Raw genomic sequence first — 25,690 nt, 5'->3', positions numbered from 1 at the left:
CTACTCAGCCATTAAAAACAATGAATTTATGAAATTCTTGGGCAAATGGATGTATCTGGAGGATATCATCCTGAGTGAGGTAATCCAATCATAAAATAACTCACATGATATGCACTCACTGATGAGTGGATATTAGCCCAGAAACTTAGAATACCCAAGATACTGATTTTTCAAAAGCCAAGATTCAGAGTCTATAGAGAATCAGGGAGGTAGGAGGACAAATTGAGGGAGGTAAATCAGGAGGAAGCAGAAGATAGTAGAAAGAGAGGAAAGGAGGAATTTGGGAAACTTTGGAGTGGCCAGCTACTTAGATGGCACAGAGGTCAGAGACAAAGCATGTTATCACCACCTGAGAGAGTTAGAAAAGTGCAAGACAGGAATGAGAGAAATGAGAGTCTTAGTGTGACAACTGGAATGAAAGGTGAGCACCTCACCACAGGAAAAAAAACAGTGCTAAGAGAGCAGATGAAGTTTACTTATAAAGCTAGTAAGTAAGCTTGCCCTAGATAAAGAAAAGAAATCATCTAGCTCTTAAAGCTAAACCAAGACATCTACCCAGATCCTCTGGGGCCCGTCAGTTCCTTTGAGACAATGCTACATGCCCTTATCCAAACCAGAAGCTCACTTCTGAGCTTCTACTGAGGTACTGGGTCAGACAGCATCTAGCCACATAGGGCTAAACTCTTGGAAGTGTTGCTCTTGGACTAATAAAATCCCTTGTGTTTACTGCAGATTCTTGTTTCCATGAAGATTAATATTTGAGTTGAATATGGAATTTAGATGGTCCCTGTTTTGAAGGTAAAAAAAAAATGGGATGGCAGGAAATGAGACCCTCTGGATATCTCCTATAATTTTTTATGCACAGTCATTTTACTGAGAGAAAGTAGGATTCTGCAAGTCAGTCTATTAGTTGGAGATCCTCAGAGCTACGGTCACTATCCTTGATTCTAGGGTCCTATTTATTGTATTAAGCATCTTGTAGGTTTTTCCATCTAACACTAAGATTCTGTGATACTGAACCCAGACAAATCTTTTTACAGTGATTCAGAAAGCATACATCAAAATCTTTCATCACATTGATTTCTGATATACAAACTCCCCAGCTAATAAAGATTTGTAGTTAAAACAAAACTCTGTATCAGCAACCTCCATAATTAATGGCTTCTTTTTGGATACACTTGGTCCTTTTTTGCATATTATACATCTGCTAGCTCACTCACTTGTTAACATTTATTTCCAAGTCCAAATTAGTAGTTGTAAACAGTTGGTAGCATCCCCTCTCTCCCTAAGTCAAATTCCCTAAAGCACTGGATGGAACGTTCTATCCATAGCCTGAACTACATCCATTCCTCATGTCCTAAGCTGGCAGAGAGCTGATTTACATAGCCTCAGAGTTGCTCATTCTATACTAAGTCAGACTGGGAATAGACTATAAAGAAATATATGACAGTTGGTATAAGTGAAATCAAGAATGTCTTATATTTCTGGACATTCTATACCTGGTTTGGTGGACTGAGTATTTTCCCCCAGTGTAGCTTTTCAGTTACCCCACTGGCTTGGCCTACTTTGTACTATGAAGTCTTGAGATGAACAGACCATGAAGCCTCAGTTCTTCTCCTTCTACTATACACAACAGGCTTCCTATATTTTTCCATCAAGCCTACACTACTCTATGAACTGTCAAGAGTTCTGAAGATATAGCCTCCTCCTTCCTTTTTATACCTTCTTCTACTTCCCACCCCACATGTCCCCTCCCTTTAACTCTTGTCCCAACTGTACACACTACAGTACAGAGCTCAGACCTCTAGTTGTTTGTCCTTCCTGGGTTAGTCCTCACTGAGTGTTCCAGCTCACTATGCTTTGCTTTCCCCAGTCCTTTGAACTGTTGAGACGTTAATGAGCAATAACAAATATTTTAGCACTATTCCATTCCTTGAATAGTCTACCTGTGTGAATCTTAATTCGCTCCACTTTCAAATTCTCTAAAGCCAAGACATTGTCTCTGGCTTTCTGTCTGGTATATAATGAAGCTACTGGGAGGATGATACTTATACCAGTACAGGATGAATAGACTCCATAAACCTAAGGGAAAGGAAAAAAAAACAGGAATCCATGAGTGCTATTACAGACAAATGAAAGTGTCCATGACGCAATGCTGTGGATTGGTTCTAATGCTATTTGTGTTAACTAGGCTCCCAAAACTACATGGGAACCTGCATGCCAGCCTGTAAAACACTGAGGGTCCCTGCCCTCATCTGGCTTTGATTGTTGAATAAAGTTGCCTGTGGCCAATGGCTGGGCAGGTAGACAGAGGCAGGACTTTAGATTTCTCCAGCAAGAGAACCATGGGAAGAAGGAGGATTTAGTATCGTGCTAGGGAAGCAGGAGGATCAGGCAGGAGAGCTGCACAAGAAAGAGTAACAATCATGGAAGAGCTGGGCAAGAGCTGCCCTAAGGAGACCCTTCCTGATTGGGTCTGGGGTAGCAGAGATAGAATATAGATTTTAGTAAGTAATAAATCAGGAGTATTGGAGAGGAGACATTAGCAACGTGGAAGGTTGGGAGTGGCCCAGTCATTGAGCTGCTTAGAGCATATTAAAAATAAGGTTTTGTGTGTGTGTGTGTGTGTGTGTGTGTGTGTGTGTGTGTGCATGTATGTGTCTTTCATTCAAGAATCCACAACACAGGAGCAGGATTGAGAAGTGTGTGCACCCACCAGGGAGTTTAGAGCAGATTAATTTACTAAGCAGCAATGCAACGGATTCAGAGTCCCAGGATGATGTGTTTATGAAAGGCAAGTCTATGGGCCTGCAGCTGTAAAAGTGAGTATGACTTCCATCAAATGCAGAACCCCACTAAGTTTACTCCGAAAGGACAGACAATTTTATTATTGCACCCTAAAGATTTAGGGCAAACGAGATAGAAAGGCACTAACACCAGCTCAGGAAGTGAAACTGGCTATGGGAGTGGGGAACTCCAAGCCAGTTACTTTCCATTGAAAGACTCATTTGCAGACCTTAACTTTGTTGACATTTCATTCTCAGGGCTTTAACTGTTCCAAAAGATAAAGCATAGTTGAGTGAATAAAAATAATTTTGCAACGATCATTTGACCAAGTCAAACCCAATAGAGACACAGAGCTCCTAGGTGATTAACCAATTCCAGACTCTTTCAGATGTAAATTTATTGATCAAAGAGGGAAAGATGAATTGAAAACTAAGTGTTCATCAGAACTCCATTTCTGGCCTTGGCTTGGGGTTATAGAGAATCTTAGCTACAGAGTTATAACCAATACTCCATCCAGCTAGATGGCCACTAGATCTTTTTAAGCATCTTTAAGACAACACTATTGGAATAGTTTTAGCCATTTTCCCTGTGTATTTTCTTTCCTATAGAGACAAAAGATTTCAATGTGCTTCTGTGCATGTCTGTAGATGCTCTGTTACCTGGGTACGGGAGCTCACTCTGTTGACATTAGCTAAATGTTTTACTCTTATCCAGCCTTCATTGGAAGAGTGTGATTCCTCCCTCCTTCAATGACACAAAACTCATAATCATCCGTAACTGCTAATGCCATGTCAAATCATGTACTCTATGCATGCAGGTTCTACACAGTTTCTCAGACTCCGACCGCTCAAAGCATATTACCTTCCTAAAAGCTTGCTGGTGACACATGCCTTTAATCCCAGTACTCAAAAGGTAAAGACAGGGCTATCTCTGTGAATTTGAGGCCAGCCTGGTCTACAGGGTGAGTCCGAGGACAGAGGACTGCATAGTGAATCCCTATATTAGAAACAAACAAAGAAAGGTTGGCAAGAATCAAGCATAGTGTATGTTCCAATCAGGGTAGAAATGTTAAATTTCCAGGACAAACACAGATATGCCTTTATACCATTCATACTGTGGTTAAATAATATTTTCTTTAATTTTTTTAATTTTATTTTATATTAATGTATGAGTATTTTACCTACATGTATGTGTACGTACCACATATTTGCCCTGGGCCTACAGAACCCAAGAGTGGCCTCAAATTACCAGAAAGTGGCATTTCAGACCATTGTGAATAATTTCGGGGTACTGGGAATCAAACCCAGGTCCTCTTCTAAGAGCAGCCAGTAGTCTTAACCACTGAACTGTCTCTCTGGGCACTGTTAGGAATTTTAATGAACCACTAAAAATGAAAATTGCTAGATAAGATGCAATTGTTCTGGAGTAAATCAGGGGATCTAATTTGCTTTTTTTTTTAAACTTTAACAACATATCTTTTGCTTATTTTTGATAATTCCACACATATAAACAATAAATCCTGATCATATGCATCACAAATTCCCCCTTCTCACTGCCCCCAGACGCCCCTACACATCCTTCTCACCCTTTCAAGTGAGACTTAAAATTAATAATATAGTACATCCAATTCGATATTGCCTATTGGAATGTTGAGTACGTTTGTTCTAGAGTAAGTTCACAGGTACAACATGCATGTAACATCCAGAAGACCTCATTTCAGACACTCCTTTAGCTCTTACATTCCTTCACCTCCCTCTTCCATGTTCCCTGAGCCTTGGTGGAAGTGAAGTTGATACTGATGTATATTTAGGGCTGAGCACTTAACAGTCACTTATTTTCCATTCTTTGTCCAGATCTGAGTCTCTTCATGAACTGCTCAACAATCTAGAGAGAAGGTTTTCTGACCAAGGTCGACAGTCACACTAATATAGGGGTGTATGCATAAATATCTGGAAGGCAGTTATGAGCATGTCCTTCAGCAAAATAACAGTAGTAGTTTCTTTTCTAGGTCCAATGACCTCCTGAGACATGGGCTTTTGTCCAAGTTATAGTACTCTACCTAAATTCCTGCCTGTAAACCAAATCTCAAATTCAATCTAAAAACAATTGGCTACCTCCATCAACTTGGTGCCACTATTGCATTAGTAAGAACATCTTATCTGAATGACTATGCAGGTATACCATGTCAGATTTTCTCCACCAGTGGTATACATAGCATCTCCCAGATCTGTGAAAGCTAGCCAGCAGGGAGAAGGTTTTCAAGGCAAGGGCTGGATTTCTCTACAACCTGCCATGGAGATGAAAGGTGTAGGGTCTTTAGTAATAGGGTCTCACCATATACTTATGGCAAGCAACCAAAAGCAATGGGAATAGCAATGGGAATAGCTTTTGTGTGTTATTTTTGGCACCTTTGAGGCCAATAACCTTTAAGATTGTATTATTTACCTGGCCATGAGATTTTCATTTAAAAGCCTATGACTTTTAAATGAAGCATTGTCCATGCATGTAAGGTAGCTCTTAGGGGCCCTATTTAGACCTGTAGACAGGTCTTCTCTCTGAGGAAATTATATTTGAAACTGAATTCTGAAGTGTCAATTGGCCTGGTTGGAAAAAAAAAAATGGAGCCCTCCTGAGGAAGTATATGCAAATAACTCAAAGTAGGGAGGAGCAGAAAGAGACACACTGGGCTTGAAGCCCACTGATGAAGCAACATGAGTCAGACAGAAGAGTTCATAGTACAGATATAAATTTCACCCTGGGTCTTATGGGAAATAATAAACCTTTCACAGCGAGGGCGCAAAGCAATCTGGTTTATGTGTCTTAGAAGAATGTGCTGCATGTTGCACAGAGAACAGATTGGGAAGGAACAAGATAAACTGTGAGGCCAAAAGGAAACTATTTAATAAAGCCAGGGAAAGGTAGCAACTGTTTTAGAACGGTGTCAAATGGAGGTGGACAAAATTGCTCAAGATAACATTTCGGAATTAAAATCTAAGAATGTTTTGAAATGGTCTGGCTATTGGACTATAGAAAGAAGCAGCCAATTTTTAACAGTTCTCCAATGAATGGCTGATAGATGCCAACGTACTTCTTGGAAAAGAATCCTAGGGGAAATGTTTGATGGAGGTGACTGTCGGGGGACAAATTCAGCTATTACAATGGAGCATTCTGGAGGATGTAGGGAGTAAGATCTCATTCCTGGCAGATTAGGGTGGTCAGACTACAGGTATGAACCCTGAACTCCCAATAATCCCAATCAGAAAGCCACTGGAAACAAAATCTACTTGGCTGGAACTATTGAAGAAGAAGACTCTGCAAACTAATAGAGGAAGGGAAGAAAACAGGGCAAATGAAAGTGATCAAGCAAAGGAGCACAAATGAGTGTGACATAACTGAAATGGAAGAGAGAGACTTCTAGCCTCCCCTAGCCTTAAGCAGGCTGGCTCAGACCTTGTTGCCACTGAGAATGATACCACCTAGGGTGGAGTCTTTCCCATCTAGATGGCTCTATTGTTCTGCACTGTTCTTCTGCAAGACACTGCTACCTGCTGAGAGGCTGAGAGATTCCTGAGAGATTCTTAAGACAACAGGCAACCCAGTGATTGACACCTTCTTGCCAAACTACTGCTTTCAGACAAATTGCTAACAGGCTGGCAACTGGCATCGAAAGTGGATCTGCAGGAGATGGGCTTTCCCCCTATGTAAGCACAGATTTTTAGCAAACATTTGGGCATTTTTTATATAATATTTTTTATTAGATATTTTCTTTATATACATTTCAAATGCTATCCTGAAAGTTCCCTATGCCCTCCCCCTGCCTTGCTCCCCTACCCACCTACTCCCACTTCTTGGCCCTGACATTCCCCTGTACTGGGGCATATAAAGTTTGCAATACCAAGGGGCTCTGGTATAGCTGTCTCGTATGAGGCTTAGTATAGAACAGATGATGGACATTTGAATGAAATGGTTAACATATAAAAATCTCCTTACCCAATCACAAAAGAAGTCACTTGATATGCACTCACTGATAAGTGGGTATTAGTCCAGAAACTTAGAATACCCAAGATACAATTTGCAAAACACAAGAAAATCAAGAAGGAAGATCAATGTGTGGATACTTCATTCCTCCTTAGAATAGGGAACGAAATATCCTTGGAAGGAGTTACAGAGACAAATTTTGGAGCTAATACGAAAGGATGGAACATCTAGAGACTACCTCACCAGGGGATCCATCTCATAATCAGCCACCAAACGCAGACTATTGCATATACCAGCAAGATTTTGCTGAAAGGACCCTAATATAGCTGTTTCGTGTGAGGCTATGCCAGTGCCTCGCAAATTCAGAAGTGGATACTCACAGTCAGCTATTGGATGGAACACAGGGCCTCCAATGGAGGAGCTAGAGAAAGTACCCAAGGAGCTGAAGGGGTCTGCAACCCTATAGGTGGATCAACAATATGAACTAACCAGTACCCCCAGAGTTCTTGTCTTTAGCTGCATATTAGTTGTCCATCACTGGAAAGAGAGGGCCCTTGGTATTGCAAACATTGAGCTTTAATCAGCATTTGTCTTGGCCTCTTTATTTCTCACTATCTATTCTCTTTTAGCCCCAGCCTGCTTTTCAGGAGGACCCGGTTCATGTGGCCACGGGCGGCCACAGAAACTGACAAAGAGAAAGGCATGCTCTGGAAAGGTCTTCACAAAATATGAACTTGAATGTTCACTAGATTTAGTACTTGGTAGGCTGGTGGGTTTGGGACACATCGTAGTTTGGAATGAAGATGTGTAGGGTGTCTAATCAGATTGGAGCAGATTGGACCATATAAATGAGATAAGAGGCAATGAAATAGTATTGCAGATATTACTTTCTGAAAGTTTTGCTGAGAAAGAAGGAAGAGACACAAGGCTAGACCTGAATTGAAGGTCAGGGAGAAGACAACTACCTATCAATCTAGGCAGAATGTGAAACTCAGTGCAAGTTGGTGTCTGGTTTGACCTAGGGTCTCCAAAAATTCCTAAGCAAGAGATTACATATGACTGCTTTATGTACACATACAAACGCAGAAAAAGGAAATGGATGACTGAAAAGAAAAGAATGAGGGAAGTGGGGACTTCAAAGCAAGCGCGTATTATCAGGGCCAGGACTGGTGGTGCATCTCTACCGTCCAGGCTACTCCGAGGGTTAAGGAAGAGAACGACAGTTCCAAGTCCTTTCAGGACTATGATACAAGTTCAGAGTCAGTCTGAGCAACTTAGAGAGGCACCGCCTCAAAACAGAAAGTGAAAAACTGTTCAGGGTATAACTAGTTGGGTGGACACTTGTGTAGTATGTATGAGCCCCTAGGATAAAGATCAAGTGCTATACAACGAAAAAGCATTAATTTTCAGCAAAAAAAAAAAAATGCTTTGTCAACCCACTGTCTTCAAACCTATATGTAGTAGTAGACAGCCAGACAATTTGAGCTCACCCATGTAAGATACATGTAAAATATATTTAGAATTGTTCATAAAAAACAAAGAGGGGGATTCCAGACCAGCCAGGAATTCGCTACTGCAGGGTTAAGTCCCAATCATTTCTGGATTTGTCAAGGGTTCAGAATGGCTTGACAAGATTCTCTACATGCATATCATAAAAGTGGCCTAGAAATCCCAGACAATAAAATGAAAGCTACTCAGTATAGCTGAAGCAAGCATCTGCCACATTAAATTTAACAGCAGCCTATTGCTGTAGCAACAGCTAGAGTAAAAGTTGGCCCAAGAGAAGGTGAAATGACAAAGTCGCCTATGATAGGATGCCTACCATGATGTCCACAGTCCACACATTTTCTGGCCTGTAGTGATAAACCAGCTTGTATCCAGTTCATGCAGGAGTTCATATGCAGATTCCTGTGATTTCTAGCCTCTGGACCTCCCAGCCTCTGTTGAAGACTAATTACCCCCAAATAGCAGTGATACCTGACAAGCAAATCAACCAAATTAGAGTTTTGATATATTCCTGGTGACAGAAACTAGAAATGTTTGAGAAACATCATGCAATTGACCTGGTATTTTATGAGCACAGGCTGCATTCCAAACCTACACACAGAGGAAGATTGTCAGAAAATATTAAATATAGTCACTGCTCTGATGTCTCATTAGGAGAATACTGAAAGAACATCATGGGAAGAGATCTAAAAATAGAAAAGGCTAGATCTGATGAAATACGATTGCAGTAAATTGTGGGTCTTTAAAGTCACAGCATTGTTCCCAACAGCTTTGACTCAGGGGTTATTGGGGAGCAATGGCTTATGTTATTTTAGTGGAAACTCCCTGTGTCAAATACTAACAGATGCTAACGCTGGGCCATGGGGTGATTTTTACTCTCTTCTGTACATGTCTTTGTAGATTTTTCGCAAGTCTCATAATAAATACATATATTACTTTGGTATAAAAAGAATATAGGCACTTTTTAAATGACCAAAGTATGTAGAGTGACTGGCACTCTCACACATTGCTGGTTGAGTGCAAAATGGTACACTTGTTTACTTAAAAAAATTGCTAAGCTGTTTTCTGTTTAAATATGTGCTTGCAATCTGACCCAGAAATTACACTCCAAGGCATTTACCCAAGAAAAAGAAAAACCTATCCCTCTTCCCTCTCTCTTACTCTGTGTGTGCATGTGTGTGTGTGTGTCTGTGTGTGTGTGTGTACTTTCTTTCTCTTTCTTGCTCAACAAACAAACAACAACCATGAACAAATGTTTAAAGCACCTTTTATATGTGTATAATATACCATATGAACATTAATACATTTAACCAATATCTTTCTACAAGAAAACCCTGAAACTGCAATTGGGTAATTGAGAAATAAATTGTGAATTATTCAAAGAAGAAATTCTATTTAACAACAACAACAAAACGGAACTACTGAAACACACAACATGGGAGGATTTCAAATATATCACATCTTGGAAGTATTAAAAGAAAAGCCAGCCAGACTCAAAAGTTATTTGTTCTATGATTCTATTTTGGAAAATAGAGCCTTTGGAAAAAATATATATCGCACAGAAAACTAATGGGTGGTTATTAGGATCTGGAGGTTAGGAAGGGGTTAAATGCAATAGGAACCCATAGGGGACCGGGACAATGGCATCAAGTTTTATCTGGTTGTGGCCTCTACACACTTACTTTCACTCGTTGACCTTAATGTCAAAATGTTTATTTCTCTATATGGAAAATGGATTTTGAAACAGGACTTCACTATGGAACCCTGACCAACCACAAATAGCAATTCCACAGGGATTCTAGGCCTACACCGTCATATCCAGCTTTTAATTTTAAAATAAAAATTAATGTCATAACAAACCCTCAAAAAGAGTATGTGAACGGCCCATTAGTCCAGGAAAAAAGTAGGAGATTTTGTTGGAAGTCTAAAAAGAAAAGCTGATCAGAATGAGTTCTACTTGCAATGTTAGGAGCCAAGTGGGAACACAGCCTCAGAGAACCATTCCAACAATCCATAGACAAGATTAACTGACTTTCTCAATAAAAACATGGGGAACAAAATGCCAAAACTGAGTCCAGAGATTTGGTCCTTCACAATGATGTATATGTCAATAGGGTTCTTCCTGATGGGCGTGACAAGGACCAACTATGACTTTGCTAAGCCGGACACAGAAGGAAATGGAGGTCGAGCTATACTAGAGGGTTTTGAGCAACTTACAGTAGGAAATCTGAAAAAAAAAATAAAATGGTGTGCCTGATGGTTTTCATGAGTCACTAGACAATTAGCAACCACTTCTACCAAAATGTCACCTGGCTTAATTAAGGTACAGCTGGACATCACGACTTCATCTAGCATTTCCTCTTATTTGCTTTCTACTCCAGAGAACCATCTATGGTATGTTAAGAGATACCTATGCGAAACTCACTGGGTTTTCATAAATGTCTAATCTGAAAGTGGGGTATCTATAACATGGTACTAACTTTTACCACTAGGAACTATGAATCCCTTCCGTCCCTGCACACCATTCCTTCAGAGCAATAACTCTGATACATGTGCTGTAGAACTCCTAAATCAGGTCCTTGCGATTACAAAAACTGCACCAGTAGCAGTGGCCAACACCATTACTCATGCTGGTGCTATCTTCCTCCTCCCCTTCTTCACGTTTCCTGTCTCAGATGCTCTGAACCCATAGTGTCCATTACATTAGTCATCAGCTGCTTTCATCGCAGAGTCTCAGGCTTTAATTCCCAAGGAAGCTGAACACTGGGTAGGATCAAGGGAAGATCTGCTATCATCAGATGTAGGGATTTTTAAACTATCTCTCTGCTCATGAAAACTTATCTCCAAACACCTGCAACCACTTTCTAATTGACCCTATTTTTTTAGATCACTTATATACCCTGAAATCAACGAGTATGTACTCTGACACAGTAACCCCAAAAGAAATTCTTTAAAAGGGAAAATACTAGTTCTCCAAGAAGTATACCAAGGCTGGAAAATGGAGTAACTAGGCCAATGTTATCTCATTTTAAGTCATTTCTGAATGCTGATAACTTATTCATATTCAAAATTAAATCAGTATATGAATGATAGTAGAATATCAATGCCTTGTAAAAAGAAGTGTATATTTCTTTGCTCTAAGGAATCAATAGCCTTCTAGCTCCTGGTGAGATTTTTTAAAACAAAAAGCAGATAATAAAAGTATAATCTATATTGTGAGAGCTCTGATAGTGTTTTTTGACAGTCCATAATTGGTATTTTGAACTTGGAAAGTTCAGCCTCTGACAGATGTTTTCATGACAGCTTCATCTCTGCTCACTCTCACTTTGTCTCAATCTCTCTAGGTTAATATCCAACACAGGCATTAAACACTTGCCAGCCGTTCACAAGATCCAGTCTCTCCAAAAGGTTCTATTGTAAGTTTTTATTAATAGGATGTCAATCAGCGCTCCATCTTCATAACAAATGTGAGATAGACTTACAAAGAGACAATGATTATCTTAGTTTACACTTCCCCAAATTTTAGTTTGTGTTTGGTTGGTCCCTGACTTTGAGCTTACTATAGCCTTCTGTTCTTCTCTTTTTACTATGGTCTCTAATATCCATCACAGTACATTTTCCAAATGCATGTCTCTAGGTGAGAGAGGAAGGAAGACAGTCAGCAAGAGGGGCCGTCAAAGTTCAGTTTAAATGAAGTTTACAGGTTCTGAATTAACTATTATCCACAAACAAACTTAGAACCAAACCATCAAGTTTTCTATACATGGATACTTAACATATGTGGAGCTTACATGGAGGCCCTCTTCAACTCCAGATTCCTCCACCATTTGTGTTTAATCTCAGCACACAGAAAGGGGGCGGGGGTAAGAAAGAAAAAAGAAACAAAGAGGGGTGGGAGAGGGAGGGAGGAACAGGAGGGGAGGGGAGGGGAGGGGAGGGGAGGGGAGGGGAGGGAAGAAAAATGTTATTTCCAATAGGGAACCTGTGAGAATCTGAACAAACCCCAAAGGAAAGGGCCAGAGTGGGTTTTAAGCAGCTGAGGATATAGGACAGAGAATCTTCTAGACTTCTTGAATTTTTTCCATCTATTAGCTCTTCTGCTGTTATATGTTCACCAAACCTGGTAGGTCAGTCTGATGGAAGGATAAGTAAAACAAACAGAGAAAAAATTTTCCGTATCTTTTAACATGGGAAGAAAAATAAAATCAATAATTTTTTCTGTGGTTCAAGTAAAAGGATAGGAAAAAAAAACCACAATATATAAGAAAAAGGAAAAAGGCCTGAGGGATAACTCAGATGTAAGTGATAAGTTTATAAGTTCAAGGGCCTGAATTTGACACCCCTAACCCCTACATTTTAAAAGCCAATCATGTACTACCATGCTTAGAGTTCCAGCACTAAGGAGGTAGAGGCAGGATACTTGGGATTTGCTGGCCAGCTAACATGGCCTACTAGTCTATTTCTAAGCCAAAGGCAGATGGTGTCTCAAGAGAAAAGTTAGTGGTACTCACAGAATGACCTGATACTGTCCTCTGACAGCACACACATTCAGAGAAAGCACTGGAAGAATGAGAAAGGAGAAGACACAAATAAAATGAACAGAGGGGTCTGTCCGTAGGTACCAAGTCAGCTTCTGTGTCTATCTTATTGAGCAGAGACCAACTACTGTAGAAACAAGGCCAATAAAGAGCTGTACTGAGAAGAAACTCAACACAGTGACCTCTTCTCAGGAATCCTCCAAAGAGAAAAGGTCCTATGGCTTTACAATTTCTTCTTTGGGAAGAACTAGCACAATACAGATAAGCAGACCATTTGTTGCCCAAACTTTGAGCTCTTATCCTCGGAACAAAAACTCTATCAAAATGTTACTCCAGCTGCAGATCACTTGGTGTCAGCAGACTGAATGTGGGGAAATTGCACAGGTGGAGTGCACCACAAACATCTAATTTGTCTGCTCTCTCTTCTTAGAGACATTCAAGATAACATAAACATCCACATCATTGCCAGGAACTCCTTCATGGGACTGAGCTTTGAAAGTGTAATTCTGTAAGTAAGTGGGCAAACTAACCCATAGCCTAACACTCGGTCCTTCACTAATCTCTGTCTTTCTCACAATGGGCTAACTCTTTGTGTGTTTGTTTAACACTGGCATCTCCCCATTTATATCATTCTATGGTTTCTGTGTTTCCTCTCATTTCTACATCTCTGAATCTCAACATAGAGTCACGTTAATAATTCATGATTCCGTAGTGTGATTCAAGTATTTAAAATGGCTCTTTGATGGATGGTCTCCCGTGATACAGCATCTGCTCCAAAGGACAAAATAGCTTGTGTGTCAATAAAGCTGATTATTGCATGGCAAGGCTTCTGTTGCCAAAAGGGAACAATGAGGAGTGAGGTGGACTTGAGAAATATGGCCCCATCCTCAGTCCTCATAATCACAGACCCATGCTGAGCATGCAAAGAGTCTCCATTGCTCAGAATAATCACCTGTGCTCATGAGCTCTCCTTCATCTTTCGGGATTCTGGGGAAGGTTTTGTTTGTTTGTTTGTTTGTTTGTTTGTTTGTTTGTTTGTTTTTCCATTTTTATTTGATATTTCTTTACATATCAAATGTTATCCCAGTTCCTAGTTTCCTCTTCTAAAACCTCCTCTCCTCCTCACCAACTCACCCACTACCACTTCCAGGCACTGGCATTACCCTATACTGGGACACAGAACCTTCACAGGACCAAGGGCGTCTCCTCTCACTGATGACTGATTAGGCCATCCTCTGCTACATATGCAGCTAGAGCCATGAGTACTCTTTGGTTGGTGGTTTGGTCCCAGGGCGCTCTGGGGATGCTGGTTAGTTCATATTAATGTTCCTCCTATGGGGATGCAAACCCCTTCAGCTCCTTGGGTCCTTTCTCTAGCTCCTTCATTGGGGACCCTGTGCTCCGTCCAATGGATGGCTGTGACCATCCATTTCTGTTTGTCAGGCACTGGCAGAGCCTCTTAGGAGACAGCTGTATCAGGCTCCTGTTAGCAAGCCCTTGTTCGCATCCACAATAGTGTCTGGTTTTGGTGGTTGTTTACGAGATGGATCCCCAGGAAGGGCAGTCTCTGGATAGTGATTCTTTTAATCTCTGCTTCACACTTTGTCTCTATAACTCCTTCCATGGGTAATTTGTTCCCCCTTCTAAGAAGGATCAAAGTACCCACACTTTGTTCTTCCTTCTTCTTGAGTTTCATGTGTTTTGCAAATTGTATTTTGGGTATTCTGAGATTCTGGGCTAATATCCACACTTATCAGTTAGTGCATATCATGTGTGTTCTTTTGTGATTGGGTTATCTCACTCAGGATGATATCCTCCAGATACATCCATTTGTCTAAAAATTTCATAAATTCATTGTTTTTAATAGCTGAGTAGTACTCCACTGTGTAAATGTACCACATTTTCTGTATCCATTCCTCTGGTGAGGGACATCTGGGTTCTTTCCAGCGTCTTGCTATTATAAATAAGGCTGCTATGAACATAGTGGAGCATGTGTCCTTATTACATGTTGGAGCATCTTCTCGGTATATGCTCAGGAGTGGTATTGCTGGGTCCTCCAGTAGTACTATATCCAATTTTCTGAGGAACCCCCAAACTGATTTCCAGAATGGTTGTACCAGTTTGCAATCCCACCAACAATGGAGGAGTGTTCCTCTTTCTCTACATCCATGCCAGCATCTGCTGTCACCTGAGTTTTCGATCTTAGCCAAACCAGAGATACTGAAAATTATAGAGGAGAAAGTGGGGAAGAGACTCAAACATATGGGCACAGGGGAAAAATTCCTGAACAGGACACCAATAGCTTTTGCTGTAAGATCAAGAATTGACAAATGGGACCTCACAAAATTGCAAAGCTTCTCTAAGGCAAAGGATACTGTCCATAAGACAAAAAGACAACCAACAGATCTGATAGAGGGTTAATATTCAATATATACAAAGAACTCAAGAAGTTAGGCTATAGAGAACCAAATAACCCTATTAAAAATGAGGTACAGAGCTAAACAAAAAATTCTCAACTGAGGAATACCACCAAATGGCTGAGAAGTACCTAAAAAAAATGTTCATCATCCTTAGTCATCAGGAAAATGCATATCTGGGGAAGTTCTTAAATGCACTAGGTGTAACTAACAAATGACTTTCTAATCCTCTCTGTTAGTAGCCACTTCTCGGGATAGCAAAGAAACTAGGTTATGAACTACCAATGATTCCCAGGATTCATGCAACTTAGATGCACACAAACTAACAGTTGGGGACTGTCTGATTGCAATTATACCTTAAGAAGCGAACTCCTGCTTCCTGTTTCACAAATTGTCATGAATTCATTTCACAGTGTGATTTCTCATGATTCTGTTTTTAAATGACCTTTATTGTATGCATTCTGCCAAGAGCAGCAAACCCCATACAGATCTTGTCTGCTCTTCACCATTTTGTTTATGGCTGCTATGTGATTCCATACCCCCACACTTCTCAAGAGAGTATACTTTTCTCTTGGGAGTCAACATTTTTTCAGACATATCTCTGAAAGGTAAGTTCACACTTGTGAAGACAATATCTACTTTCTTACTTTGTCTGCTCCTTAATCCATAGATAATAGAGTAAAAGTCTCTTACTCAATGCAGCTTTGAGTTTCCAGTTGTTCTTAAGCTGGGTAGTATCTTTAATACTGGGATGTTTTCTCCTAAGAGGGCCATCTAACACACTCAGGGGGAATGTAAGAACATGATGTTGAGCACTCGAAACCTCTATATCTCATCACATCTTCTGAAACTTCTGAAGTTCCATTCTAAAGACAAATGTAAATATTTATTTGTTCTAAACATCTTAAAGTGATCAGGCCCTTGGCTACTGACTCAAAACTGAGCTGCAAAAAACCATTTTGTAGGACCTCTGAACTCTTTCTCACGCACTGCTGGGTGAGAAAGCAGAGGAGCTGCTGGGGAAAGCACCTACTGTCGGCCCTCCTGAAGAATGCCTAATTCAGAGGACCAGAGATCAAGTTATATTTGCGACAATTGTTCCTAGCAGGCTTTGGCCTCAGGAGAGGATTATATCATTCATGTTTTCTCTCTTGCTAGGTTGCCTCCCATCTAGTTTGCCCATCTGTCATGAGTCTTAATGAGCAAGGCCTCATGTGTCCAGTCCCTCAGAGAAGTCTCTGTTGAGTGAGCATGCCATTTGACTCTAGGGACAAAACAAGACTTAGGAAAGTTCAAGGGATTTTGCTTTAGCAGAACAATCACACAGATGGTGGTTATTCTCATCATCATCACAAACACCATCACTGTCACTGGGTCTTAAAGGGAATTCCCTGTCGTAAAAGACTAGGAACTAAGCCTAATGGTATAGACCTACAATGCCAGTGATTCAGGAGGCTAAGACAGGAAGATTGTATGTTCAACTGTATATCTTGAAATTTAAATATAGACATATTTAAATATAAATATGTATTGAACAGAAATATAGAAATAAAGATATATGTATATATACACATATATACATACACACACTAAGCAATAACAATAATTTGGAAAATTGCCTAATATATAGCTATGGATATGGATAGATATAGATAAAGATGGCAGAGGATATATCCCAGAAGTAGAAAACATGTTTAGCATGATCAAGGCCTTGAATTCACCACAAAACACCCAAAGAAAGAGATTAGGGGTGCACTTTATAGCTGTTGGTATCTCTGTGTTGATAGTTGAAGAGTTCAACAGTTCAATATGAAGCCAAGGGAAAGGGTTCTGGCATAATTTGATTCTGTGTAATGATACACTATTGACATAAAAAAATAGCCATCCCTTCCTATACGATGTGACCTGCTAATCAAGAAAACTATAAGTACAATGAATGGACTACTTTGAATACAATAATTATTATAATCTATATATACAGCAATGTCTTTTCATGGGACAATTTTGTGCAGTAAAGATTAATTGTCTAGTCTATAGGTAAACAGGTAGAGCCTATACAGGCCTACAGAGTCCTGGGCAAAGATTCAGAATCAGGCAACTAAAGTGCATAAGTCAATGTCAGCTTCTAACTAAGAATGGCTTCTACAATTGACATATATTATAAAAGTTTTTTTTTTACTTAACTACTATATTTTGTATTTTTCCAATAAAATTTGTGACCTTATTTTATGGGAACCTATATAAAGCAAATGACATCTTTAATATTGCCTCTTGGTCCATAAATTAGAGAAATTTTGTTGACACTTGTAGTTTATGTCCAACAGCCATGGATAAACAGGTTAGAAATTGCTGCCCCAGGGACTGTCACCATTCTGGACATGATGTCCACAGTCTAAATGTTTCTGTGAGAGACCTTTCAGGTAGTGGTGGTAGAGAGTGGGGGCTGGTGAGAAAGGTGGAGTGCATGGTCACTTCTTTGTCAGGAGAAGCCTCCTTTTGGAAAAGCATAATGTTTAAAAAGATAAACTTTTCTTCTAAGTTTGTTAGCTCAGTGACTTTTAGAAAGAGGGGATAGAAAGGTATATAGTTGTCTACCTGTGATTTTTTTTGGAATTGTCTTCTAGCTTCTCAACACAGCCTAAGGAGTATTTGGAGCCCCCCAACCTACCCCCATAGCTTCTGTGTCAGCTCTGGGAACGGGGCTGCTAGTAAGCCGCCAAGCCTGGCAGGAAGACTGGCTACACATAAAAAGAGCAAGTAGTTCAAGGCTCAGAACTGCCTCTCCTGACAGTGAAGTTGTTTCATTTATAAATCCACTCAAGAGGAGAACAGGGCACAACTGATATCCTGAGGTGTCCTGAGGTACCCCTGTCCAAGCAAGCCTGGTTCTCAGCCATCTTAGTAAAATGAGCACAACTGAGTACATCAATCCCACCTCCCGGAGTTCAGCAGTGGCCACTCACTCAAGCTCATCCTGACATAGCCCACAGTCACTGTAATTGATTTCTCATCCTCTCTGCCATAACCCACAGCCTCTTCCACACACCTCCAATAACCAGGGTCCCATGGGTCACTGGAGATGTTCAAGTTGTCTGACAACTTAATTAGATCACTTTGATGACAGCTAGTCCTGCTGCTGTGGGTGAGCATGGGTGAAGAGCATAAAGCCTCAGAGAAAGGTGAACAAAATCATCCTGTCTCTGTCTTAGAAATATGTGTTCAATAATTATTATTTCCATCCTTCAAGTCAGGTAAGATCTTTGATCTTCCTATAAAATTTTCTCTGGACGTGGGCAGAGTGCACAAAATTCTTATAGGTATACAATCCAGACGGTGTACCTTTTTAAAAACTAAATTTAATTTATTCATTCCTCTACATGAAGCCCAGTTATTCCCGAGAATAGATAATATACATACATAATGCAAAATTCAAAACTGACAAAAAAGGTTACATAGCGATAAACCAGTATCATTTGCCCGCCCATTTCATCTCTGAGCTTAAGGGTTGCATCTTATTTATGCCACTAACTATGCTGTCTGGCCCTGCTCCAGTACTTCCAATTACAAACCCCTTGTATTGTCTGCATCTGACATTATTAAGTTTTTAATGGGCTTTTATTTCAGATGGCTGAATAAGAATGGGATCCAAGAAATACACAACTGTGCATTCAACGGAACCCAGCTAGATGAACTGTAAGTAGTCCTGACTGCTCTCCCAGGCCATTTAGAGGGAAATGGCTCTTACAACAGGGATATTTATGTGGCTTTCTTTTTCTTATTCTTTCTCCAACTCCATCCCCAGGAATCTAAGCGATAACAATAATTTGGAAGAATTGCCTGATGATGTTTTCCAGGGAGCCTCTGGGCCAGTCATTTTGTGAGTAACTTCGTCTGTTTTCATGCAGAAGAGCTCAGATTATATGAGTTAGAAGTCAACTTTCTCCACCTTGAAGAAACTTCCAAGACAGGGCAGTCAAACAAGGTCAATTTTGATTTGTTGATACCTACAAAGATTTGTGGGGACAATTTAGGGTCGGTGTACAGAATGACTTTCTATACACTGGTGACAATAACATGTAATGAGCATGTCCTGAATCTAAGAAAGTGTTCTAAGAAGTTAAAATATATTCTCAATTAATCCTTATAAAGCCCTCTGGAATAGGAGCTTTTATTGTCATTTTGAAGAAAGAAAAACTGGATTGCCTGGAGGAGTTAACAAACTCACTCAAATGCAATGTACGTTGTATAGAAGGGATTTCAAAATAAATGGTGGGACTCATGCTAAAGTCAGGCACTCTGCTATATGTCTCCTCCTTGACAGGAAAGCTTCATTCTCCTTCCAATCCTCAGTAGCCAGGATACATATACATATCCACTCAATGCAGTGAGATGCATATCCACATTATTTCTGGATTCTCTTTCCAGACCCAGTGGGACACACCAGTGCCTTACTCCCTATGTCAGAACTTCATCCCCTACCAGCTCTTCCACACTCCCAACTTTCTTCAAAAGTGTTTTTCCCCTCTTCTTATCTATGCCTCATTTTGTGGACAATCTCCTAAGTCCTGTGTCCCCTCCAAGTCTCCCTAAAAGCCAGGCCATCAGTGACTTCCCTCTCTGACTGCCATTGTCTTTGTGATACAGAATGGAGGAGGACGCTATATCACAGTTATCAAAGGTTGTTTTTAATGTGCTTTCCTGGACTCTAAGGAAGATGCACTGAAGTAACTAAAGAATGTTCTTCAAGAACAAAGGCACATAAAGGGAAGAAAAGATGTGCAGGAAGGCTGGCAAACAAATAACTATATACCTATACCACACCTAAGGCTCCCCACCTCCCACCCATATAAGTTCTATGCAGACATCTGGTGGTCACACTCCTGTCATCTTATTTACCAGTCACCATAGGCTTCCACACATAGTCATTTACCTGCCTCCCTACCATGGGCCAGCATCACTTTCACATTCACAAATGGCCTGCATTCTCTTTTGTGAAAAAAAACTTCGTATTTTCAAAATCATGTGTGGCAGGACAGTAACTCCACAAATGTTTCTTATTGATGATAAGGGGTATGCTGTAATTCTGAAGTAGGCTCTACCCTTTGAAGAAAAGAAAGTATGTGTTAAGATAGATTTCTCATCCTAAATTCAAACATTAATCCCAAGTGCCAGAGCTGCAATGGCAACATGAGAAACAGGAACAAGCACTGGCCTAAAGCCAAGCTGTTAGGGCAGACAACCATGGTTAAGGCTCAGTCCTTTCCCCTTCTAAGATTCAGCTTCCTTACTTAAAGGACAGGAAAACCAGTGGTATCTACTTGTTATAGTCTGAGGCTTAAAGGCATATACCCACAGAAATGTCCATATGCACATGTATGGATAGATGTGTAACTTCTACTTGTATTTAAGAAAGCATTACCAAATAGTATAGGAAACCAAAAGAAGTTCTTCATCCTGAGGACATCATAGCTTAGGGAAGGCAATAATCATATAATCATATAGCTTAGTATATCAGATTATGATATTTGGTTTGAAGTACAATGTAGAGCATGGAAGAGTACCAGGAACATAGTCCAAGGTTAAGTACATGGAGCATTTAAAACCCATAACGCTTAATGTATTCTGTTGTGAGAGTTCTTAGAAAACAAGCAGACTTTGACAAAGTACTTCTGATGCTCTGTGAATGAACTTAGTCCATTTCACCTAGCTACAAGTCCTAAGTGCTTTGAGTGTTCTATATGAGCACTGCTTTCTGTTCTTGGGAGAACATGTCAGAGGTGGGATAGGCATTCAATATGCAACCTGCTAGATCTTCAGAGTCATGGCCTATTGTACGTTCCTGAAAATCAGATATGACCCACAGCTGGCTCATGATCAAGCTGAGGCATCCAGGACCAGAGAAGGAATGTGGCCCACTGCAGGTCTTACTATAACTATAAACAACACAGTTTGAGGCATAAACCATGAATACATCTACTAAGACATCTGCAAGTTAGTCATCAGCCCCCCAACAACTGGTAGCAAACTGAAGTCGAAGGGAAAATAATTCTGACCACCATGCCCCCATCCTAGGGGCGCAGGTCACTGATACAGACACATGGCACAGGTGATCATGTCCTGAGGTTGCATAAGCAGGATCTAGGCTGGACACTGACAATGTGTCTCCTCAGAATGCTAACAGAGACTACAAAACAAATCTCCCATGAATCCCTGCTATGAATGTGAGCAGGAAAGATGGAGTCAGCAAAAGCAATTCTGCAGGGTCCTGCCCTTTATAGGACTGTGTTATCATCCCCTCTATTGCTGAAACTCATGTATACAGAATTAGGAAAACAAACTTTGTAGAAATCCAGAGGAATTAAGAAACACTCTAATTGACTCAAAATGGTAGTCAAATCTGGTGTGGTATGACATTCTGATAAACCTGGAACTCTGGAGGCAGACACAGGAGGATTTCCATGAGCTGCAGCTGGCTTAGGTCAGTTATGTAGTAAATCTGAGGACTTCCTGATCTCAAGTCTTGTCTCAAAAGGCACTCTCAAATGGTGTTAAGCCAGAATAATATCCCATATATCCCTTGCCTTTTCATGTCAGTGTATAAGGATATGTGTGCAAGAACCTGGCTGAAATCCCAGCTGTAACTGCAAATTTCCTTCTGCCACTTCAAGGACAAGTTATCACATTAACTCCCAGCCTCCCCTTCTGGGACTTTGGGGTCATTCCAAATGTCCTTCACGCCTCTCTCCTCGACAACTGGAATCCACTCAGATGATGGCCTATCTATCTCATTTTCTACTTCTACAATGTTGTGCAGCAGTTGCCCAGTGGGTTGTTTGGGTGATCACATTCCTCCAGTGCTTTAAATAAGAGAGAGGAAACAGGGTCGTGCTCAAACAGCCCACCACACAGCAGCTGCTGCTCAATCCACAGGTTTAGCTAGGTTTTAGGTTAGATCCCAAGTCCTCACACCCCCCACACACAAAAAAAAAGGAGTGCTACAGGCTTCTCAAGTCAGGAGACCCACTACAACAAGCTCTCTGGGTATATAAGGAATAGTCAGTGGAATCCCAATCTAGCTGAGTGGGTAACTGAATGGCAAAGCATTTGTAACAGGTCGGTGGATCCCATACGGAGCCCTAGAATCAAGATGGGTCCTTAAAGTAATACTTAAGAAAGTCAAGGAAGCATGCCTCTCCATAAGCAGCCATTGTGTATGGTTAACCCTCAGAAGGAGCCAAATTATTTAAATCAGCCTAGGGCAGACCCTGCAAAAGAAAACTGCTATGAGGCATCTGATTGTGAGTGGTTTTTGACTGAGCTGCAGCAGGGTTTCTAAGTATGATTGCACATTACAAGAATATGGAGGCTTTTTAAACTAGAGATTACTAATTCTCATACTAAGAAGTCTTGACTTGTTGACTCTGGCATACGCTAGTTAGTAGAGTGCTTATATATATATACCAGGTACAAAACCCTGGGTTTGATCCCCAGCCTCCTATGAAATTGGGCATGGTGGCACACACTTGTAATTGCTGAACTAAAGGCAAGAGGTAGAGACAAGAGGATCAGAAGTTCAAGTTCATTGGCTGCATACCAAGTTGGAAGCCATCCTGAGTCACATAAGACCCTGTCTCAAAAGTTGGGGAGGGATGACTCAAAATCCCAGGGCCAGGGCTTAAGAACTGGTATGTTTAACAATGTACCCCAGTGGTGCTGATGCTGGTAGACCCAGAAGCTGCTTTATCATCCTGCTCTAGAGTCAGCGTGGAGTACTGCCTTGCTCAGCCTCTACAGCATCCTCTGTTGTGTGCCTTCCTTTTCGTTTGTCTCTAGCAGATAAGCATAAAAGCTTCTAAAGGAATTGGGAGCGCTTATTCAAACTGATGGTTAATTTTTTTTTTCCTGAAGGTGAAAATTCTAGCTACATGAAGAACAGTGAGCCTCTGAACACACAAGTCTAAGCTGTTTGACTACAAAGAGGACAGGATGTAGGAAGCCACGGGCATGCAGACAAGTTCCATCACGTTTCAGAGGCACAGCATCTTCAATTCCCCTTATGACTCTTGACCTTGAGCCTCAGCATACATCTAAGTTTTCGCCTGATATTGTGAACTCACTAGAGCTAGGCTTTTTTTTAGGCAATCAAGCAATTGCTGTTTCCTTGGGAAAGAGTTTCCTGTGGGGAAAATGTAAAGTATTGCTTTTGCAGGCTGGAGCCAGTACAATCATATTCTGATGGTTTATCAAATTGATTTGGCTATAGCTCAGATTCACCTGATAGTTCAGATTCAAACACTGAGTTATTTGTATAAGAACGATTCTCTTCCATTACCAGTGTACCCACAGTCCTATAGATTGTAAATTGCCTTTTTATCCCGCCTGGGATCATGAAAGAGAGGTCTTCTAGCCATCTGTCAATGTAGAATACACCAGAACTGTGCTCTCACTTATGGAAATGATTGACCTGCAATAATATCTTTGCTGGGAGAAAATAGAAATGGTTCAAATCAAATTTGCGGCAGTTCCTATCACAGACTTTATTAAAGGGGCATGGGGCTCTATTTAACTCCTGCCTCTCCTGAACTGGTGTGATTACTGACTGCTATCTCCCTTGCCAGTCTGTAACTCAGCACCAAGAATCCTAACAATGCTGAAACAGACTAAATCTCTGCGACCCAGCCATCAGCCTGAGGTCTCTCTATTAGTAATTTTAATGGTCTAGAGTTTCAAAACTGTTCACTGCCAAAAATACAGCATGTGTCAAAATACTAACCAAAATTATATTTAAAATGAAAAACTGCCACCATTTGACATGACCAGGCTATAAGACAAGGATTAGACAAACCAGCCCTCAAGCCCTGCCACCTCTTTGGCCACTGGGAATGAGGTCAAAATTGGAATATTCTCAAGTACCCACTAAGGATTGAGTAGCAGATCTGTCACTGTGAATCTAGCCCGGGAATAGGTATAAGGAGCAGAGAAACTTAAAACAAACCAAAACAGTGCCTGCTCTGCCGTAGTTGGTGCAAGAACTAATGCTGCCTGCTTATGCAATAACCATGTTGGGAATTTTCTTTTTGCCTCAATAATTTATTTATTTTTATTCACTTTACATCCAAATCACAGCTACCTACCTCCTCCAAGCCCTACCATTACAAATTCTTCCCTTCACTGCCCCCTCCCCTTCTCCTTCTGCCCAGCTTGAGTACCTCTTCTCCTGGGACATCTAGTCTCAGCAGGACTAGTCACATCCTCTCCCACTGAGTCCAGGTAGGAGGAGAGGATTCAATGGCAGAAAATGGAAACCAAGAAATCCCCTTTTCCACTTGTCAGGGGGCCCACATGAAGACCAGGCTGCAGATCTGCTACAAATGTGTAAAGGGCCTAGGTCCAGACCCTGCATCCTCCCTGGCCAGTGGCCCAGTCTCTGTGAGTTGACATGGGCCCAGATTAGTTGACTCTGTAGGTCTTCCTGTGGTGTTCTTGACATCTCTGGCTTGCTCAATTCTATCTCCCACACTTCCACAAGACTCCCTGAACTCCACCTGATGTCTGGCTATGAGTTTCTGCATCTGCCTCAATCCACTACTAGATGAAGCCTCTCAGGAGACGGTTATGCTTGGTTTCTGTCTGCAAGCATAGCTTAGTCTCATTAATCATATCAGGAGTTGGCTCTCTCACATGGGAGGGATCACAAGTTGGGGCAGGCACTGGTTGGCTGTTTTCTCAGTCTCTGCTCCATCTTGTAGACAAAACAAATTTTGGGTTGAAGGTTTCCTTTCTTTCTTTATTTTATTTTATTTTTTTTTATTTTTGAGACAGGGTTTCTCTATATAGCCCTGGCTGTCCTGGAACTCACTCTGTAGACTAGGCTGGTCTCAAACTCAGAAATCCACCTGGCTCTGCCTCCCAAGTGCTGGGGTTAAAGGAGTGCGCCACCACTGCCCGGCTTGGGGTTGAAGGTTCTATGGGTGCATTGATGAACCCCTCTTTCTTCTGGATGTCTTGCCCAGCTAAAGGAGGTGGCCACTTTAGTCTGTATATCCCCCCCTCAACATAGACTTTTGGTAACAGAACAGATTGCTGACTGAAACACTGTGACTTTGGTTTAGTTTTGGGTTTGGGGTTTTGAAACATGCCTTACCCTGTAGCCTAGGCTGGCTTGGAACTCATTGTATAATTCAGGCTACCCTTGAAATTCCAGCAGTGCTCCTGATTCAGCCACTCTGTGACTGAGGTTGCAGTCAGGGTCCACTGTATGGGACAGCATGATGACTTGTGAGCAGTCAAGTGACAGTGTGGATAGAATTTGCAAACACAGGCAAATTTGTAGTCACCACACCATGTCCATTCATCTTCAGTCTCTTTTGTTTCCAGTTCATTTGATGTTCAATTTGTTGAATACTTACATATAGTGTGTGTATCTGTGTGTGTGTGTGTGTGTGTGTGTGTGTGTGTGTGTGT

At 41.0% G+C, this 25,690-nt stretch overlaps 1 protein-coding gene across 2 annotated transcripts in view; it reads left to right on the top strand.

Moving 5' to 3' along the window:
* Positions 1–25,690, top strand: part of Fshr (follicle stimulating hormone receptor) — a 201,801-nt gene that overhangs the window by 165,288 nt on the left and 10,823 nt on the right. The window contains exons 5-8 of one of the 2 annotated variants that reach the window (XM_021186441.1): positions 11,616–11,687; positions 13,240–13,317; positions 18,851–18,919; positions 19,029–19,103. In XM_021186441.1, the coding sequence (XP_021042100.1) occupies positions 11,616–11,687; positions 13,240–13,317; positions 18,851–18,919; positions 19,029–19,103 (294 nt within the window). The remainder of the gene's footprint in view (positions 1–11,615; positions 11,688–13,239; positions 13,318–18,850; positions 18,920–19,028; positions 19,104–25,690) is intronic. The other variant, XM_021186442.1, reaches the window with a different exon arrangement.

This window comes from Mus caroli, chromosome 17, assembly GCF_900094665.2.
Source record: "Mus caroli chromosome 17, CAROLI_EIJ_v1.1, whole genome shotgun sequence".
Classification (NCBI taxonomy): Eukaryota; Metazoa; Chordata; class Mammalia; order Rodentia; family Muridae; genus Mus; species Mus caroli.
This window is presented reverse-complemented; position numbering and strand designations above follow the sequence as displayed.